At 42.6% G+C, this 22,373-nt stretch overlaps 1 protein-coding gene across 4 annotated transcripts in view; it reads right to left on the reverse strand.

The window, feature by feature from the left end:
• Nucleotides 1-8,073: 8,073 nt before the first annotated feature.
• Nucleotides 8,074-22,373, reverse strand: part of LOC115208011 (brain-specific angiogenesis inhibitor 1-associated protein 2-like) — a 42,306-nt gene continuing 28,006 nt past the window's right edge. Inside the window, exons 10-13 of one of the 4 annotated variants that reach the window (XM_029775730.1) lie at nt 22,174-22,327; nt 19,507-19,547; nt 10,086-10,128; nt 9,369-9,480 (exon numbers count right to left, since the gene is read on the reverse strand). In XM_029775730.1, coding sequence (XP_029631590.1) covers nt 10,101-10,128; nt 19,507-19,547; nt 22,174-22,327 — 223 coding nt within the window. In that variant the 3' untranslated portion in view covers nt 9,369-9,480; nt 10,086-10,100. Of the gene's footprint in view, nt 9,481-10,085; nt 10,129-13,614; nt 15,016-15,042; nt 15,403-19,506; nt 19,548-22,173; nt 22,328-22,373 lie in introns of those variants that run through there. The other 3 variants (XM_029775711.1, XM_029775704.1, XM_029775721.1) reach the window with 3 other exon arrangements.

A 22,373-nucleotide genomic window follows, 5' to 3' on the forward strand; every position in this document is an offset into this window, starting at 1 on the left:
TAAAACTGTTTGAATGGTGTCTGTGAGTATAACAGAACTCATATGGCAGTCAAAACCCCGAGACAGATCGAAACAGGAAGTGGAATTCTGAATTGCGGACTCAACTTCATCACGTTGCCTATTAATCACACCGTGAGCTATGGTTCATTAAGCACTTCCTATTGCTTCCACTAGATGTCCCCAGTCTTTACAAAGTGGTTTGAGCCTTCTACTGTGGAAACTGACAGAATGACACGCTGTTGAAATTGGTCACAGGAGGAGGGCCATCACCATTATGACGTCGGCGGCCCTGTCTACCCCCTCCTTTCGGAACGTTTTGAAACACAATACAATCGTCCCCCTCAAATCTTATTGGCTCTCTTGTTGAAACAGGCCCTGAAGATTTATGTTATACAACGTTTGACATGTTTGAACGAACCTAAATGGGGAAAAAATGTTTTTTTTCTCGAAATTGCTGTCCCGTGCCCGACTGAGCATTTGGATTAGCCTTCAGACGTGCTAACAACAACAAGCTAATGGAACATAAAGGATGGACTTTTTCGAACGAAAATACATTTGTTGTGGACCTGGGATTCCTGGAAGTGCTTTCTGATGAAGACAACCAAAGGTAAGGGATTATTGACAATAGTATACAAGATTAGATGTGATATGCGATTGTTCCAAGATGGCGCAGAGCTGTATTTACTAGGTAATTTTCTGAGTATCGCATCCGCTTTTATCGTAAAGTGTGATTACCCAGTAAAGTTATTTTTAAATCTGGTATTACAGGTGCTTTCAAGAGATATTCATCTATAAATCTTAGAATGACAATATTACATTTTAAAAATGTTTTCGAATAGTAATTGAGTAAATTGTAGCACTGTTTCCCGGGATGCATTTGAGGGAAAATAGTTAGTCAACGTTACTTGCCGATGTAAAATGCTGTTTTTATATATAAATATGAACTTTATCGAACAAAAGAATGCATGCATTGTGTAACATGATGTCCTAGGTGTGTCATCTGATGAAGTTTGTAAAAGGTTAGTGCTGCATTTAGCTGTTTTTTGGTTATTTGTGATGCATGTGGTTGGTCGGAAAATGGCTGTGGCTACTTTTACGATGTACTCCTCTAATATAATCTAATGTTTTGCTTTTCCTGTAAAGCCTTTTTGAAATCGGACAACGTGGGTCGATTCAGGAGAGGTGTATCTATAAAACGATATGAGACAGTCCTATATTTGAAAAAAATATATATATTAAATTTCGTTATGCTAATGTCGATAGGAGTTTTTCGCTGGATGTTCGTCAAGAGCGTCAAGAGGTTTTTAAGGACAACAAAATCAAGGTATTGGAGTGGCCATCACAAAGCCCTGACCTCAATCCTATAGAAAATTTGTTGGCAGAACTGAAAAAGCATGTGCGTGCAAGGAGGCCTACAAACCTGACTCAGTTACACCAGCTCTGTTAGGAGGTATGGGCCAAAATTCACCCAACATATTGTGGGAAGCTTGTGGAAGGCTACCCAAAACATTTGACCCAAATTAAACAATTTAAAGCCAATGCTACCAAATACTAATTGAGTGTATGTAAACTTCTGACCCACTGGGAATGTGATGAAAGAAATAAAAGCTGAAATAAATAATTCTGACATTTCACATTAAAATAAAGTGGAGATCCTAACTGACCTAAGACAGGGATTTTTTTACTTGGATTAAATGTCAGGAATTGTGAGAAACTGAGTTGAAATCTATTTGGCTAAGGTTTATGTAAACTTCCGACTTCAACTGTGTATGTGTATGTATACGTTTTGAGGAAAGCTAAGCAATATGGTATCTGAAATATATTGAACCTTCAATTAAACCTGAAATAAGTCCACTTCTCTTCGCTCTATCAACTTAACTTGCACATAGTTTTTTTGTTTGTTACATGTACAAGGGGGAGGACGTATAATGCTTCCATGCAACGGTCTCTTTCAGCTCACAAGCCAGGCAGCACCCAATTTCATTGCTGTTTGCAGCAACTTTTTCTCTTGCAATTTTTTTTTTTCTACTTTCCCGGTGTGCTCTACTGAACACAACCCAGTTCTTCATATGGTCACGGTGTGCTCTACTGAACACAACCCAGTTCTTCATCCTTTGTTTCTGACATGCATAGCAGTAGTTAGTACACAACATTTCAACATTTCTTGTGTCCAGTTGTTTTATTTCATACAAGGTCATGAATGTGTACAAATGTAATTTTTGTACAATACAGATACAGGAACAGAGTGAGAAAATATAAAACCGTATAAAATGTATTTGAAACCCTTCTGGTGTGCCTAGCCAGTGGTTTACCTGTTCTCAAACAGTGGTCTAATGTTGGATCAAACCAGTGGTATCTATTGAGACTCTGATTCTTACACTCATATCAGTTTCTCTCTCTCATACCTCCACACTAACCAGCGTGACCACTGTCCTTTCTCTGACCCCTATTAAAGACAATCAATAAGTGTCCAAAATGGCATCCTATTCCCTACATAGTGCCCAGATTGGCTCTGACTAATAGTAGTGCACTAAAGGGAACAGGGTGTGATTTCAGATAGGTCTACAGTGTATAATACTGAGTCAGCATGATCACACTATGACAATAACATTCTATTTGTTATTCTGAGGTGGGAAACTAAATCTGAACGTCAAACCATATCAGCTATTATTTCTGCTGTAGCTAGCTAACATCTTATTATAAAGTTATAATACTCACTTTAAAAAGAAGAAAATGTAGAAGGGAATTCATAGCATTTCTCTATTTGTATTCTACCATTAGAGTATGTGGTAGTACAGTAGTAGTTTAACATATTCAAGCAACACAAACATTTTGTTTACAGTAGAATTACTTAGCAGACTGATCAAACATTTTCGAAAAATCTAAATCAAAGAAAATAACATTTGTGACATTCTGAAGAACAATATAACAAACAATATCGAGATAAAAGTGATCTATGTTCCCATTGCTTATAGCAGTGTTTTAGGATGATGATTTAACCTGCAGCTGCATAGGAAACGACAGACAGACAGACAGACAGACAGACAGACAGACAGACAGACAGACAGACAGACAGACAGACAGACAGACAGACAGACAGACAGACAGACAGACAGACAGACAGACAGACAGACAGACAGACAGACAGACAGACAGACAGACAGACAGACAGACAGACAGACAGACAGACAGACAGACAGGACAGGACAGACAGGACAGGACAGACAGGACAGGACAGACAGGACAGAAGGCACAGTTCCCATGTTACTGGGCATACTGTATCATGACTCCTAGACAATATGGTGTGTTGTTTATGATGGTCTATGGCCTGTACAGAAGCATTAGCTAATGTTTGCAGTTATGTTTGATCACATTCATTGTACATCACTATCCATTTCCATGAGCTGCTAAATGACCCCTGCCTTAGCTTGAGGACACATTGCTGTAAGGTACCTCATTTCACTGCAAAGAAGATCGGTATGGACTGAACAAGGAAGAGTTTGTGATATGCGTATCTGACCGGGTTTCTGCAAGCCTTCCTTCAATGCTCTACTATGCTCATACTGTAAATTAGTAGTCTATCTATAGGATGTTCAATGTGAAATGTACAGTGTTGTATCAAAGAATACCGAGGTCTATTATGGAAAAACATGATTTGTACAAATTAAAACAAATGGATTGGTCTAACAAACTTCGACACCTTTTTAACTGCAAGAAGACATTAACTATCTACAGTGCCTTGCTAAAGTATTCATACCCCTTGGATTTCTTCACATTTTATTGTGTTACAAAGTGGGATTAAAATTTATATAATAGTATTTTTTGTCAACGATCGACTCAAACTACGCCAATGTCAAAGTGGAAGATTTTTATATTTTTTTGAAGATTGATAAAAATAGATAACTAAAATATTTTAGTTATTTGTTCAGGCAAGCCTAAATTAGTTTGGCTTAACAAATAACAAAAGTTGGCGCCGGAGCAAATGGCACCGGAGCAGAAGGCAGACGTTTTATGTGCCCCCAACCGATTGTTTTTTTGTTTTCTCTGCGTTGTTTTTAACTTATTGTTTTACTATTTTTTTACATAATGTTGCCGTTACCGTCTCTTATGACCGAAAATGACTTCTAGACATCAGGACTGCGATTACTCACCACGGACTAGCAGAATCCTTTTTCTTCTTTCACAACTCTGACGAGCCCGAGGAGGAGGATATACGGCTCCCTCAGGAACAGGCCCTGACCCCAGTGATCTGCCTGAAGAGGAGGTGGAGATAGAGAGGCCAGAGGGCAGGCTGCCTTCTAAGGAGTAGGCGGCGATCGAATAAATCCCCACTCCCTGCAATTCTGCTCGCAAACATGCAATCTTAGGACAATAAAATGGACGAGTTATTGGGAAGATTAAACTACCAACGAGACATTAAAAACTGTAGCATCATAAGCTTAACGGAGTCATTGCTGAATGACGACAATATCAACATACAGCTGGCTGGTTATACAATGTGCCGGCAGGATAGAACAGCGGCATCTGGTAAGAGCGTCTGCTAAATGACTAAAATGTAAAATGTAAAATGTAAGACAAGGAGCGGCGGTCTATGTATTTTTGTAAACAACAGCTGGTGCACGATATCTAAGGAAGTCTCGAGCCATTGCTCGTCTGAGGTAGAGTTTCTCATGATAAGTTGCAGACCACATTACCTACCGAGAGTGTTCTCATCCATATTGTTTGTAGCCGTTTACATATCACCACAGTCAGAGGCTGGCACCAAGATAGCATTGAATGAGCTGTTTTCCGCCATAAGCAAACAAGAAAACGCTCACCCAGAGGCCGGGACTTTAATGCAGGGAAACTTAAATGAATTTTACCTAATTTCTATCAAGATGTTAAATGTGCAACCAGAGGGAAAATAACTCTGGACCACCTATACTCCACACACAGAGATGCATATAAAGCTCTCCCTCGCCCTCCATTTCGCAAATCTGACCATAATTCTATCCTCCTGATTCCTGCTTACAAGCAAAACTTATAGCAGGAAGCACCAGTGACTAGATCAATAAAAAAGTGGTCAGATGAAGCAGATGCTAAGCTACAGGACTGTTTTGCTAGCATAGACTGGAATATGTTCCGGGATTCCTCCAATAGCATTGATGAGAAGACCACATCTGTCATTGGCTTCATCAATAAGTGCATCGATGACGTCATCCCCACAGTGACCGTACGTACATACCCCAACCAGAAACCATGGATTACAGGCAGCATCCGCACTGAGCTAAAGGCTAGAGCTGCCGCCTTCAAGGAGCGGGACTCTAACCCGGAAGCTTATAAGAAATCCTGCTATGCCCTCCGACGAGCCATCAAACAGGCAACACGTCAATACAGGACTAAGATCGTGTTGTACTACACCGGCTCTGATGCTCGTCGGATGTGGCAGGGCCTGCAAACCATTACAGACTACAAAGGGAAACACAGCCCAGAGCTGTGCTTCGAGGCAAATAACACTGAAACATGCATGAGAGCACCAGCTGTACCGGAAGACTGTGTGATCACTTTCTCCACAGCCAATGTGAGTAAGACCTTTAGACAGGTCAACATTCACAAGGCCGCAGGACCAAACGGATTACCAGGACGTGTACTGCGAACATGCGCTGACCAACTAGCAAGTGTCTTCACTGACATTTTCAACCTCTCCCTGTCTGAGTCTGTAATACCAACATGTTTTAAGCAGACCACCATAGGAACAGTAAGGTAACCTGCCTAAATGACTACCGACCCGTAGCACTCGAGTCTGTAGCTATGAAGTGTTTTGAAAGGCTGGTCATGGCTCACATCAACACCATCATCCCAGAAACCCTAGACCCACTCCAATTTGCATACCGCCCAAAAAAATGCAGTCTCTATTGCACTCCACACTGCCCTTTCCCACCTGGACAGAAGGAACACCTATGTGAGAATGCTATTCATTGACTACAGCTCAGCGTTCAACACCATAGTGCCCTTAAAGCCTACAGCCTATAGGGAGGAGGTCAGAGACCTGGCCATGTGGTGCAAGGACAACAACCTCTCCCTCAACGTGATCAAGACAAAGGAGATGACTGTGGACTACAGGAAAAAGAGGACCGAGCATGCCCCCATTCTCATTGACGGGGCTGCAGTGGAGCAGGTTGAGAGCTTCAAGTTCCTTGGTGTCCACCTCACCAACAAACTAACATGGTCCAAGCATACCATGACAGTCATGAAGCATGCACGACAAAACCTATTGCCCCTCAGGAGACTGAAAATATTTGGCATGGGTCCTCAGATCCTCAAAAGGTTCTACAGCTGCACCATCGAGAGCATCCTGACTGGTTGCATCACTGCCTGGTATGGCAATTGCTCGGCCTCCGACCACAAGGCATTACAGAGGGTAGTGCGAATGGCCCAGTACATCGCTGTGGCCAAGCTTCCTGCCATCCAGGACCTCTATACCAGGTGGTGTCATAGGAAGGCCCTGAAAATTGTCAAAGACTCCAGCCACCCTAGTCATAGACTGTTCTCTCTGCTACCACACGGCAAGCGGTACAGGAGCGCCAAGTCTAGGTTCAAGAGGCTTCTAAACAGCTTCTACCCCCAAGCCATAAGACTCCTGAACATTTAGTCAAATGGCTACCCAGACTACTCACGTTGCCCCCCTCCCCTTTCCACACCACTGCCACTCTCTGTTGTCATCTATGCATAGTCACTTTAATTATCTCTACCTACATACACATACTACCTCAACTAACTGGTGCCTCCGCACATTGACTCTGTACCGGCACCCCCCTATATATTGTTATTTTTCACTGCTCCTCTTTAATTACCTGTTACATTTTTCTCTGATTCTTATCCATATTTTTTTCAACTGCATTGTCGGTTAGGGGCTCGTACGTAAGCATTTCACTGTATGGTCTGTTGTATTCGGCGCATGTGACTAATAAAATTTGATTTGAAGTTATATGGACTCAGTGTGTGTAATAGGGGTTGACATGATATTTTAGTGACTAACCCTTCCTCCGTCCCCCATACATACACCATCTATCTGTAAGGTCCTTCAGTCAAGTATTGAATTTCAAGCACAGATTAAATTACAAAGACCAGGGACCTTTTTGAAAGCCTTATAAAGAAGGGCAGTGATTCGTAGATGGGTAACAATAACAAATCAGACATTTAATATGTATTTAAGCATGGTGAAGTTAATAATTATTCTGTGGATGTTGTATTAAACCACCCAGACACATAAAAGATGCAGTCCTCCTTTTGAACTGAGCAGCAGGATTGAAACAGCTCAGGGATGCCACCATGAGGCCATTGGTGATTTAAAAAAAGCTGTGATGGGAGAAAACTGAGGTTGGCCCAACAACATTGTAGAGTATCCACAATAATGACTTACAATGGCAGATTGAAAAGAACAATACAAATATTGCAAAACATTCATCTTGTATGTGTAACAGTATAGCTTTCGTCCCTCTCCTCACCCCAACCTGGGCTTGAACCAGGGACCCTCTGCGCACATCAACAACTGACACCCCACGAAGCATCGTTAACCATCGCGCCACAAAAGCCGTGGCCCTTGCAGAGCAAGGGGAACAACTACTTAAGGTCGGAGAGCGAGTGACGTCACCCGATTGAAACGCTATTAGCGCGCACCACCGCTAACTAACTAGCCATTTCACATCGGTTACATATGCAACAAGGCACAAAAGTAATACTTTAAAAAAACACTGCAAAGTCTTACATTTGGGGCAAATCCAACACATCACTGAGTAACTAACTGCCTCCTTATTTTTAAGCATGGTGGTGGCTGCATCATGGTATGGGTATGCATGGGGAGTTTTTCAGGATAAAAAGAAACGGGATGAAGCTAAGCACATGCAAAATTCTTGAGGAAAACCTGCTTCAGTCTGCTTTACACCAGTCACAGAGAGGAATTCACTTTTCAGCAGGACAATAACCTACAACACAAGGCCAAATCTACACTGGAGTATTTTACCAAGAAGACAGTGAATGTTCCTGAGTGGTACAGTTTTGACATAAATCTGCTTAAATCAATAGCGAGACTTCTTGAAAGAGCTTGAAGAACTTTAAAAATAATAAAAATGGGCTAATATTGCACAATACAGGTGTGTAAAGCTTTAAAAGACCCAGGAAGACACAGCTGTAATCGCCCCCCTAAGTCAAATGTATTGAGCCCCCTAAGTCAAATGTATTTACTATATTTTTGTTATGTAATCTCTATTCATATTAAATCAATAAAACATCTTCCACTTTGACTTGAGTATTTTGTGAAGATTGTTGACCCCAAAAATATTTTATTCCTTTTTAATCCCACTTTGTACCAACAAAATGTGAGGAAATCCGAGGGGTGTGAACACTTTTGCAAGGCAGTGTAAGTGTAGTGGTGGAGCCTCCCTAATGCCCATCCTAGTTGACAGCAGTTCTAGGCTAGCATGTAGGCCTGCTGCAGGCCTGCCCAACCCTCTTCCTGAAGATCTACCGTCCTGTACTTTTTCACTCACTCACCTGATTCTAATTATTAGCAGGTCACCCAGACCTTAACTAGTGGAATCAGGTATGTTGGATTGAAAACCTACAGGATGGTAGATCTTCAGGAAGAGCTTTGGGCATACTTGGTTTAAAATATCAAGTAATAGTTTTAAATGAAAAAGTATTTACAAATGTACTTATGTTATACTGTACATCTACATCCAGTGTAACTATCAATTTACTGTAATATAACCTAAAAACATACCACACGTTGTCCTCCCTCTCAGTATTTACCTTCAACCTCTTAGACAGTTTGCTGTACATTATTTAAAGTTACAGGAACATAGAAATGAAAAATATATGTTCATCATTATCAGTATTGTGACAGCTAGAGAGGCCAGAGACCTACAGCGGGCTTAAGGGGAGGGTGAGGGGCCAGGGACACACAGGCTGGTTAGGGGGAGGTGGTGGGGCCAAGGACCCCCAGGGGCCTACAGGGTGGTTAAGGGAAGGATGAGAGGCCAGGGACCCCCAGGGGCCTACAGGGGTGCTGTGAAGGGAGGGTGAGTGGCCAGGGGCCTACAGGGGTGCTGTGAGAGGCCAGGGACCCACAGGGGCCTACATGGGTGCTGTGAGGGGAGGGTGAGAGGCCAGGGAGCCCCAGGGGCCTATAGGGGTGTTAAGTGGAGGGTGAGAGGCCAAGGACCCACAAGGGTGTTAAGTGGAGGGTGAGAGGCCAAGGACCCACAGGGGCCTACAGGGGTGCTAAGTGGAGGGTGAGAGGCCAAGGACCCAGAGGGGCCTACAGGAGTGATAAGGGGAGGGTGAGAGGCCAGGGAGCCGCAGGGGCCTACAGGGGTGTTAAGGGGAGGATGAGGGGCCAGGGACCCACAGGGGTGCTGTGAGGGCCCCTGCTAGTAGAATATAGGGGCTGATCTGTCATCATTGATGGGTTGTCTGAAGTAAATCTCCAGGGCTCGGTCACTGTGGAGAGAGGAAGCAAGGAAGAGAGATGTTTAGTCTGGATAGAACACACATGGAAGACACTTGAGTCAAACCCCTAATCCCAACCCTAAGGTATTTATCTTCAGTCTGCTGTTTGGTAGATTATAGAGACCCCTATAGAAACCAGAAAGTACAATAACAGTAGCCATTCTCCACTGACTAAATACTTTTGTTTCTCAATGTGTGTCTGTAGTTATTATTTATAGAGTGAATGTTAGAGCCAGCATGCAGGCGAGAACAAACAATGTAGTGCTTATTATTGGAGTGAAGTGTTAAACATTTACTCTGAGAGTACAGGACAGACAGGCAGGGTTAGAAGGACTTAGGAGTCTTCCGACACTTTTACCTCCATGGAAAAACATTATTTTGCAACCCAGGGCCTCCTGGATTGGCTGGAAGAAACCCCGCCTCAGGAAGGAAAGCCAATCAGAGAGGTCGAAGGTTGGAAAAGGAAAAAACAAAACAGGGATGTCCAGCACCTTACTGAAGCCAGACAGCCAATGACAGCCGAGAGAACCAGAGAGTGTGTGATTAGTTGGTTGGCTGAGTGAGCGAGCGAGCGGCGATGGAGGCTGGTGACTTACTGACGTCCTGTTCTTTCAGAACCGGGACATTTCTGGACCCAAACTGGAAGGTAAAGAAAACCCTTGGGTTTGACTGCCTTAGTGTGCATCCAAAACTGCACCGTATTCCCTATGCAGTGCACTACGTTTGAGTGTACTATGTAGGGAATAGGGTGCTTAAAGCTCATCTCTCATAGTGAAGTCATGCATAGTGAGGTCACAGTTCTTAAAGGCATTGGCACAGCTAGTTAGTCTGATGTCAGATGAACATACGTTAACTGATATAGGGTTCATTTCCCAGGCACAAATTAAACCTGATATGTGTCCACAACGGAACCCTATTCTCTATATAGTGTACTACTTTAGACTAGAGTCCTGATCAAAAGTAGCGCACTATAAAGGGATTAGGGTTCCATTTGGGAGGCAATCTATTCCTGGTTTAAAAATCATGGTTGCTTGAGAAATACTTTTTTTTGTTCCAAGACTACAGGATTCATCTGTGTCTGGGAAGCCAGCTCTTTGACTGGATTTGTGAAGAATGATGGAAGACTGACAATACACATTTTCATGCCCTCAACTTAGCCAAGTCACAGCCTGATGTTTGTCAGCAGACATGATGTGTAAAAAGCCTAACCACAGGGCTGTCAAGGGGACATGTGTAGCTGCTATAGCACAGCACCTTCTCTACTACAGGTTTCCACAACCAGGGGTACTAGGACTATACACAGGGGTACTAGGACTATACACAGGGGTACTAGGACTTTCCACAGGGGTACTAGGACAGAAGGGGTACTAGAACAGTAACAGAAACAGTTGGTGGTACAGTAACAGAAACAGTTGGTGGTACAGTAACAGAAACAGTTGGTGGTACAGTAACAGAAACAGTTGGTGGTACAGTAACAGAAACAGTTGGTGGTACAGTAACAGAAACAGTTGGTGGGACAGTAACAGAAACAGTTGGTGGGACAGTAACAGAAACAGTTGGTGGGACAGTAACATAAACAGTTGGTGGGACAGTAACAGAAACAGTTGGTGCGACAGTAACAGAAACAGTTGGTGGTACGGTAACAGAAACAGTTGGTGGTACGGTAACAGAAACAGTTGGTGGTACGGTAACAGAAACAGTTGGTGGTACGGTAACAGAAACAGTTGGTGGTACGGTAACAGAAACAGTTGGTGGTACGGTAACAGAAGCAGTTGGTGGGACGGTAACAGAAACAGTTGGTGGGACGGTAACAGAAACAGTTGGTGGTACGGTAACAGAAACAGTTGGTGGTACGGTAACAGAAACAGTTGGTGGTACAGTAACAGAAACAGTTGGTGGTACAGTAACAGAAACAGTTGGTGGGACAGTAACAGAAACAGTTGGTGGGACGGTAACAGAAACAGTTGGTGGTACAGTAACAGAAACAGTTGGTGGGACGGTAACAGAAACAGTTGGTGGGACGGTAACAGAAACAGTTGGTGGGACGGTAACAGAAACAGTTGGTGGGACAGTAACAGAAACAGTTGGTGGGACAGTAACAGAAACAGTTGGTGAGACAGTAACAGAAACAGTTGGTGGGACAGTAACAGAAACAGTTGGTGGGACGGTAACAGAAACAGTTGGTGGGACAGTAACAGAAACAGTTGGTAGGACAGTAACAGTTGGTGAGACAGTAACAGAAACAGTTGGTGGGACAGTAACAGAAACAGTTGGTGGGACAGTAACAGAAACAGTTGGTGGGACAGTAACAGAAACAGTTGGTGGTACGGTAACAGAAACAGTTGGTGGGACGGTAACAGAAATAGTTGGTGGGACAGTAACAGAAACAGTTGGTGGGACGGTAACAGAAACAGTTGGTGGTACAGTAACAGAAACAGTTGGTGGTACAGTAACAGAAACAGTTGGTGGGACAGTAACAGAAACAGTTGGTGGGACAGTAACAGAAACAGTTGGTGGGACAGTAACAGAAACAGTTGGTGGGACAGTAACAGAAACAGTTGGTGGTACGGTAACAGAAACAGTTGGTGGTACAGTAACAGAAACAGTTGGTGGTACAGTAACAGAAACAGTTGGTGGGACAGTAACAGAAACAGTTGGTGGGACAGTAACAGAAACAGTTGGTGGGACAGTAACAGAAACAGTTGGTGGTACAGTACCAGAAACAGTTGGTGGGACGGTACCAGAAACAGTTGGTGGGACAGTAACAGAAACAGTTGGTGGTACAGTAACAGAAACAGTTGGTGGGACGGTAACAGAAACAGTTGGTGGTACAGTACCAGAAACAGTTGGTGGGACAGTAACAGAAACAGTTGGTGGTACAGTAACAGAAACAGTTGGTGGGACAGTAACAGAAACAGTTGGTGGGACAGTAACAGAAACAGTTGGTGGTACAGTAACAGAAACAGTTGGTGGGACAGTAACAGAAACAGTTGGTGGTACGGTAACAGAAACAGTTGGTGGGACAGTAACAGAAACAGTTGGTGGTACAGTAACAGAAACAGTTGGTGGGACAGTAACAGAAACAGTTGGTGGGACAGTAACAGAAACAGTTGGTGGGACAGTAACAGAAACAGTTAGTGGTACAGTAACAGAAACAGTTGGTGGTACAGTAACAGAAACGGAAACAGTTTGGGAACCACTGCTCTACTAGATCAGATCAGACAGTATTATACTGAGTGTGTTACACTATATCCACAGAGCCAGAAACTAGGGAAGCGTCCCAAAGTACACCCTATATGGGCCCTGGTCAAATATATATATTTTTTTAATTGAACCTTTATTTAAACTAGGCCAAACCCGGGACGATGCTGGGCCAATTGTGCGGCCACCTATGGGACTTCCAATCACGGCCGGTTGTGATACAGCCTGGAATCAAACCAGGGTGTCTGTAGTGACTGCTGAAATGCAGTGCCTTAGACCGCTGCGCCACTCGGGAGCCCAAAAGTAGTACACTGTGTAGGGAATATGGGTGTCGTTTGGGATGCGCCCTATGGCTTCAGGCTATAACCCTAATGCAACTGAAAGTTCAAACAAACCAGGATTATATTCACATGGCAGCAAAACTAGAGAAATACTGTCTAAAGAAGGAGAGGAGGCAGGAAGGAAAGGAGAGGAGGCAGGAAGGAGAGGAGGCAGGAAGGGAAAGGAGGTAGGAAGGAAAGGAGTGGAGGCAGGAAGGAAAGGAGATGGACACATCTATAGTGCCATTCACAAACACACACATTCACCACACACACTGATACTCAAATGGTTCAAATCACATCATGATGACGTGGCGATCAGAGCTTGGTTGCTATGGGATACCAGAGGTAGTGCATAGAGGATGAGGTAGACAGGGAGAGGTAGAGATGAGGTGTGGACGATGCAGACGCCATGACAACAGACAATACTTCATATGTGGGAAATTATGTGACGAGTGATGATTCACAACAAAAAGATGGCAGAGAAAAGAACAAGTTTGGCCAGTACTGGTCCAAAACATACTGATGTCAATCAAAATAGATTTTTTTTAAATTAAATAATTTCAAATATATTTTTTAAGTCATTCATTTGACAGAACAGATCTCTTGTCTGAACAAACTGTTTATTAATATATAGATGTGTTTTATTTAGAATACTTTTTGTAAAAAGTCACCATACATTCAATGTCAAAGTTCAATAGTATCACATTTCTGATCATTGCACCTAGCATGCTCAAAGATAATAATAAGTTTTTATATTATTCAAATAAATATTTTGTATTTTTCTGGAAATCTTTTTACAACAACACTTAACGCATTTTTTCAAAGAAATGAAGACCAAAAAAGGACAATCACTCAGGACATACGATTATAATCATATTATTAAACATATTGTTTGTACTTTCTTTCAACTAGATCACAGCAGTTATGGAGAAAATTAGACAAAGGTCATGGAAGGATCAAATGGTTGTAGAGGGGTCAATGATGACCGCTCCAACTGCTGAAAGAGCATATTCAGGGGTCAGAAAAGGTCCAAACTGAGGTCCATCAAGGAGTATTTCAAGGAAATGAATATTTCAGACTGACCACTTATGGGATGGCTTGGAGGAGGTCCTAGAAAGGACTGGAGGTATATAGTGTGATTTGAAACCAGATATATTTTGCACTGTGAAACATTTATTTATATATTTTTTCAAAATAATCATCTTGATTTAAAGAATCATAAAAAGAGGAAAATACGAAATTCGTCCAGGATGGTAATTATCCCCCAGACAAAAGTTGATAAAACAAAAGTGATTCTTGCGTCAAATTTGAAGGGGTGTCCAAGTTAAACTAAGATATTTATATTCCACAACCTAAGTTGCACATTAAACTACCACAGAAAAAAGGAACATTTCAGAAGTAAGGCATAATGACGCTGTCGACAAAAACCTCAAAGCATTGACAGGTCACACCAGGCAATGAGTGCAGCGCCACAGGGTATATCAAAGGAACAACAGACAGAATATCTTCACAGCCTCACTGCAAACAAAGGCTACGTCCCAAATAGCACCCATTCCCTATAGAATGGGCCCTATGGGCCCTAGTCAAATGTACATAGGGAATAGGGTTCCATTTGACACATCCAAAGTCTCCATTATCCTGTTTAGTCATTCCACGTGCTTTAGAGAAAGCAGTTTAGTCCAGTTCAGTGGCTGAGTGAGTACAATGACTGTATACAATGTTGATATTTTTGGCACTTGTACCGTACACGAACATGTCTTTTCAGATTTAACAAAATGACACAACCATGTACATGCATGAAAGTCAAAGACAAGCAGTGGCAAAGGCAGTCTCTTGTTTGAGATTGAGAGTTAGTAGTGTCCATTTTGTCTCTCGCACGGACATTGATTAGATAGAGAAGTTTAGAGTTCAGAGTGGGAAACGCTGCAAGCCGATTGGTGGACGGGCTCCTCCCTGGCTCTCCCTCTCAGCGCCCTCCTCATCCTCTACCCACCAACCGCCACTGTCACCGCCACCGACCCGAGGAAGGAGTGAAGGAGGGATCAAGGAGAGGAAGAAAGGACAGAAAGGAGGGATGAGACTCGGAGCTCTTCCACTTGGAGAAGGAGTGCGTGGAAGCAGGGGGGAGGAGGGGGATACAGGGCGACTGAGGGGGAGCGACAGGGAGGAGACTAAGGGGGAGACTAAGGGGAGACTGAGGGGGAGAGACTAAGGGGGAGAGTAAGGGGTGAGATTGAGGGGGAGACTAAGTGGTGAGATTGATGGGGAGAGACTGGAAGGGGGGGAGGGGGTTGCTGGAAAGAGAGGGGGAGGCCCCTGTGCTATCCGGTAGGGAGCTGTCTCTGTCTGTTCTCACACTGTCGAAATCAATTTGCCATCGGGATCAGAACTGTGGAACAAGGAACAAAGAGAAAGGAAGCTTGCCAGGTGGGAAGAGAAGAGACACACTCCGAGAGAAGATGGAGGGACAAGACAGCCACAAGGCAAGGGGGGCAGGCAGGGGTGGATTTGGGAGGAGCGGTGTAGGGAGGAGAGGGGTGCTGTATCATCAGCGTGTTTTGAGGGGAACAGTTTGAACAAGGCAAGGCACAGAATCACTCATCTTGATCACATGATGAGTAGTGATCAGTAGTTAGTCGGAGATCAGTGATTCTGCACAGTCAGACTGCAGTGTCGTCCATCTCAAACACGCACCATGAGGAGCAAGTACTTCCCTCCCACCTAAACCTCCCACACCAAAACACACCTGGCTGCCATAGTTACCGAGATGGGAATCCCTTCATCAGGGTCATGTTCATTAGGACAAACAAAACGCTTTGCAACAGACATTTGCATTTCTTATTGTACAAGTCCAGGTTAGTACCACTTGTTTCAGTCAGTTTTCCTCCGTTTGGTAACCTAATGAACACGACCCAGGCCTCTATATCACTATCTGAATATTAATGATGATAGCAGAAAACTAACTTTTGAAGAGTAAAGAAATTGAATGTATTGATATTTGAATGTTTCACAGAATCACTTGTCTTTTTGAACAATATGCAAATTCAACCCAAGTAACCTAGAGGCCATTTGTGATGAGGTAATCCAAGTCATCTGGTCGGCAGTGGGGGTCTGGTGTAAGATGAGTTCAGTGCCTCTAGGGTGGAGACACCCTGGGCCCGTTAGGTCTATAAATACAAGATCTGACCCAGAATCAGATATTCAGGAACAAAAATAGTATGTGAAACGACCATAGACTTGGATAGACAGCTCAAGTGCAACAAAGCCTGTTTTAGCATGGACAGCTCCATTGAGGACATTCACCATTTTGAAGTAGTCAACTGGGTGGGACTTCCTATTGGTTATGGAAAGATCACATAATTCCACCCAGGTCATCAGGAGGGATCAGCCAATGAATGATACTACGGAACAAACATTATATAAATGGAGGTGGTTGTAAATAGCCAACCATGGATTTATACCTGTTCAGACAACAGACGGCAGTGTTGATCATTTCAGTTTGTTAACCGACGGTCAATAGAAGAAGAAGAAATTGCCTTCTTTCTTTTAGAGGAAAACTCCACCCAAAAGTGATCTTTTGGTTATTGTTTCATTAGTCCATTGTTGACATAGTCCCCAAAAAGTTTTTCTTGTCAGCAAAATATGTAACTTAAAAAAAATGAAATCATCCCCATAAAATACAGCATCATATGATGGGTATGATTTCTGTTTTTTTAAAGTTACATATGTTGAAAACTTGATTGCTGACAAGTAAAACGTTTTTGGTACTACGTCAACAATGGACTAATGAAACAAATACCAAAAGATCGCTTTTGGGTGGAGTTTTCCTTTAAAATTGAGAAATCCCTCAATGGTGCTACCAATGCTGTCACAGAAGCCATTATGGCAAAGATGCAAAAAAGAGCTCTCTATCAAACTCTATGTAGAAGGACTTGGAGTGCCAGACCAGAGCTCATCAGAGCTCCAGCCTCACCAAGCAGTGATGTCAACATGAGGTCAGAATGATGTAATTCGATATGTCACAACACGCATACATACAAGTAAACACACGCACACACAACTTCCCCATTGTCAGACAGACAGAAATAAATCAATCTCTTCAGATGAACCTAGGTTAACCCCTCCTCCCACAGCAGTGGATCTGACTTCTGATTGGATTACAGAAACTTACTCTGTCCCAAATGGAACCCTATTCCTAATTAGCTACACTGCTTCTGAAAAGGGCCCATAGGGCTCTGGTCAAAAGTAGTGCACTATAGGGAATAGGGTGCCATTGGGCTGTGGTCAAAAGTAGTGCACTATGTAGGGAATAGGGTGCCACTTGGGATAGAATCCGTTTGAGAGACAAACATCGACTCAGAAACAGTTGGAGAATAAACCTTCTGGACACTAGTTATATGAAATGCTGTTGTCATTAAATAACACAAGTCAATATAGCAGCTATGGAGTCTGAGGAAAAAGCAAGCAAGACCCAAAAAGAGGAGAAATGAAAGCTTCCTCAGAGCTGGACATCCAAGACTGGTCTTATATAATATATGCCATTTAGCAGACACTTTTATCCAAAGCCTGAAGAGCTGCAGTGTCTCCAAGTTTTAACTCAGACTAAACAGCTAAACTTCTACATCAAAGCAATATCGGTCTTTAATGATCTATACTGAACAAAAATATAAAACACAACATGTAAAGTGTTGGTCCCATGTTTCATGAGCTGAAATATAAGTTCCGAATTTTTCCATAAGCACAAAACAGCTTATTTCTCTCAAATTCTGTTCACAAATTTGTTTACCTCCCTGTTAGTGAGCATTTCTCTTTTGCCAGGATAATCCATCCACCTGACAGGTGTGGCATATCAAGAAGCTGATTAAACAGCATTATCATTACACAGGTGCATCTTGTGCTGTTGACAATAAAAGGTCACTCTAAAATGTGCAGTTTTGTCACACAACACAATGCTACAGATGTCCCAAGTTTTGAGGGAGTGTGAAATTGGCATGCTGACTGCAGGAATGTCCACAAGAGCTGTTGCCAGAGAATGTCATGTTCATTTCTCTACCATAAGCCGCATCCAATGTCGTTTTGGAGTATTTGGAAGTTCGTCCAACCGGCCTCACAATCACAGACCATGTGTAGCCATGCCAGCCCAGGACCTCCACATCCAGCTTCTTCACCTGTGGGATCGTCTGAGACCAGCCACCCAGACAGCTGATGAAACTGAGGCTTTGCACAACCGAAGAACTTCTGCAAAAACTGTCAGAAACAGTCGCAGGGAAGCTCATATGCATACTTGTAGTCCTAATTAGGGTCTTGACCTTACAGGCATCGTAACAGACTTCGCTGGCCAATGGCACGCTGGAGAAGTGTCCTCTTCACAGATGAATCCCGGTTTCAACTGTACCTGGCAGATGGCAGACATGGTGTCATGTAGGCGAGCGGTTTGCTGATGTCAATGTTGTGAACAGAGTGCCCCATGGTGGTGGAGGGGTTATGGTATGGGCAGGCATAAGCTAAGGACAACGAACACAATTAAATTTAATCGTTGGCAAATTGAATGCACAGAGATACCATGACGAGATCCTGAGACCGATTGTTGTTCCATTCATCCACCGCCGTCACCTCATGATTAAGCATGATAATGTACGGCCCCATGTCGCAAGGATCTGTACACAATTCCTGGAAGCTGAAAATAAATGTGCCAGTTCTTTCATGGCCTGCATACTCAAACATGTCATCCATTGAGCATGTTTGGGATGCTCTGGATCTACGTGTACGACAGCGTGTTCCAGGTTCCGCCAATATCCAGCAACTTTGCACAGCTATTCCACAGGCCTCAATCAACAGCCTGATCAACTATGGGAAGGTGATGGCTGCATGAGGCAAATGATGTTCACACCAGATACTGACTGGTTTTGTGATCCACACCCCTACTTTTTTTTAAAAGGTATCTTTGACTAACAGATGCATATCTGTATTCCCAGTCATGTGAAATCCATAGATTAGGGCCTAATGAATTTATTCCAATTGACTGATTTCCTTATATGAACTGTAACTCATGTTGCACTTATATTTTTGTTCATTGTAGTTTTATTTTTACTCTCATATCCCAGTCTAGCCAGTGCTGTGTATCTAGTCATACATATTTAATCGTGATCAGTCATTCATACCATCCACTGTAACTACCAGGTCAGTACAGTAGTTCACATTCATACCACATCATGATCAGTCATTCATACCATCCACTGTAACTACAAGGTCAGTACAGTAGTTCACATTCATACCACATCGTGATCAGTCATTCATACCACTCAAAGTAACAACCAGGTCAGTACAGTAGTTCACATTCATACCACATCATGATCAGTCATTCATACCATCCACTGTAACTACAAGGTCAGTACAGTAGTTCACATTCATACTACATCGTGATCAGTCATTCATACCACTCAAAGTTACTACAAGGTCAGTAGTTCAGGGAGGTTGATAATAAGGTGCTTACCTTGCAGCAGCAAAGCGACTGTCATAGTCCTCAAGGGCAGGCTGAAATGGAAAAGAACATTATCATGACACAGTTCATTCCTACATCAGAACACTCCTTAACACACAGTTCATTCCTACATTAGAACACTCCTTAACACACAGTTCATTCCTACATTAGAACACTCCTTAACACACAGTTCATTCCAACATTAGAACACTCCTTAACACACAGTTCATTCCTACATTAGAACACTCCTTAACACACAGTTCATTCCTACATTAGAACACTCCTTAACACACAGTTCATTCCTACATTAGAACACTCCTTAACACACAGTTCATTCCTACATTAGAACACTCCTTAACACACAGTTCATTCCTACATTAGAACACTCCTTAACACACAGTTCATTCCTACATTAGAACACTCCTTAACACACAGTTCATTCCTACATTAGAACACTTCTTAACACACAGTTCATTCCTACATTAGAACACTCCTTAACACACAGTTCATTCCTACATTAGAACACTCCTTAACACATAGTTCATTCCTACATTAGAACACTCCTTAACACACAGTTCATTCCTACATTAGAACACTCCTTAACACAGTTTATTAATACATTTTTTAAAATGTAACCTTTATTTAACTGGGCAAGTCAGTTCTTATTTACAATGACGGCCTACCAAAAGACAAAAGGCCTCCTGCGCGGACGGGGGCTGGGATTAAAAATAAAAATAAATTCAATAAAAATGTATTAGAACACATTAGAACACGCCTTAATAGAGGCCGATTAATTAGGGCCGATTTCATGTTTTCATAACAATCAGTAATCTGCCTTTTTGGACGCCGATTATGGCGGATTACATTGCACTCCACGAGGAGACTGCGTGGCAGGCTGACCACCTGTTCCAAGAGTGCAGCAAGGAGCCAAGGTAAGTTGCTAGCTAGCATTAAACTTATCTTATAAAAAACAATCAAACTTCACATAATCACTAGTTAACTACACATGGTTGATGATATTACTAGGTTAACTAGGTTGTCCTGCGTTGCATATAATCAATGTGGTGCCTGTTAATTTATCATCGAATCACAGCCTACTTCAACTTATTATTATTATTATTATTATTATTTAACAAAAGCACATTCGCGAAAAAAGCACAAGCGTTGCACCAATGTACCTAACCATAAACATCAACGCCTTTCTTAAAATCAATACACAGAATAATATATTTTTTTTAACCTGCATATTTAGTTAAAATAAATGCATGTTAGCAGGCAATATTAACTAGGGAAATTGTCACTTATCTTGCGTTCAGTGCAAGCAGAGTCAGGGTATATGCAACAGTTTGGGGCGCACTTTTACTTTCTTCTCCAACACTTTGTTTTTGCATTAATTAAACCAAATTGACCATGTTTCATTATTTATTTGAGACTAAATAGATTTTATTGATGTATTATAATGTAAGTGTTCATTCAGTATTGTTGTAATTGTCATTATTACAAATATATATATAAAAGAGTGTCTGGATAAGAGCGTCTGCTAAATGACGTAAATGTAAAAATCGTCTGATTAATCGGTATCGGCTTTTTTTGGTCCTCCAATAATCAGTGTCGGTATCAGCATTGAAAAATCATAAATCGGTCGACCTCTACTCCTTAAAACACAGTTCATTCCTATATTAGAACACTACTTAACACAGTTCATTCCTAAATCTCACAAATCCTGCCGTTAATAGTTAATACCTTACAAATACTGCCGTTAATAGTTAATACCTTACAAATACTGCCGTTAATGGCCTAATGATACATCAATGACTCTGCGTAACTGTATTTTAATTTTACATATTTTATTCATCTTTACTTAACTAGGCAAGTCAGTTAAGAACAAATTCTTATTTACAATGACGGCCAACCCCGGGCCAAACCCTAACAACGCTGGGCCTATTTTGCGCCGCCCTATGGGACTCCCAATCACAGCTGGTTGTGATAGTCTGGAATCGAACCAGGGTCTGTAGTGACGCCTCTAGCACGAAGATGCAGTGCCTCGCTGCACCACTCGGGAGCCCCAAGTATGGTCATGTATGATCACTCACACAGTGTCTATTTTATAGATGTATTTCAGAAACTCTCATGTATAAAAGCAGTTATTGAAAGAGAGCCTCCAGCAGATGGCGCCAGAGCCATGCTCCTACTCGATATCCCTGTGTTCTCCTGCAGTATTACTCCTTACCAGGGTCTGTTAACAGAACAATACACCAAACTGACTGGAGTCCTCCAGATAGCCAATCAGACCAGACACCTCTACTCTCCAGACTGAATCAACCACAGTGGATTACATTTTAGTCATTTAGCAGACGCTCTTATCCAGAGCGACTTACAGTAGTGAATGCATACATTTCATACATTTTTTTCTCCGTACTGGTCCCCCGTGAGAATCGAACCCACAACCCTGGCGTTGCAAACACCATGCTCTACCAACTGAGCCACACGGGACCATTACTGGGAAGAGGGCGTGTTCTGAGTGGGAGATTGTGTTTGTCGTGTGTCTTTAGAAGTATATGGCTGTCTGTTTCAGTTGTGTAGAGAAAATGGTGTAGGGCCGTGGCCTGGTGTGTGTCAGCGTCCTTCCATCTGTGTGTCAGTATCTGTCCGACTGTGTGTTCGCTCGCAAACACTGACCTGTGTGGTAAAGCCTGCCATGCTGTAGGGCCTGGGTCTGCTCTGTGCCAGGCTCTGTGCCAGCAGGCGGGCAGTCAGGCCGTAGTCGGGCATGGGCAGAGACATGTCGCTCTCCAGCAGGTTCCCGGTGCTGCTGCTCTTCCCATGGTGCAGACTGGAGGGGACAGCAATCATTCAGTCAATCAAATCAATCTTTACTG

Source organism: Salmo trutta, chromosome 1, assembly GCF_901001165.1.
Source record: "Salmo trutta chromosome 1, fSalTru1.1, whole genome shotgun sequence".
NCBI lineage: Eukaryota > Metazoa > Chordata > Actinopteri > Salmoniformes > Salmonidae > Salmo > Salmo trutta.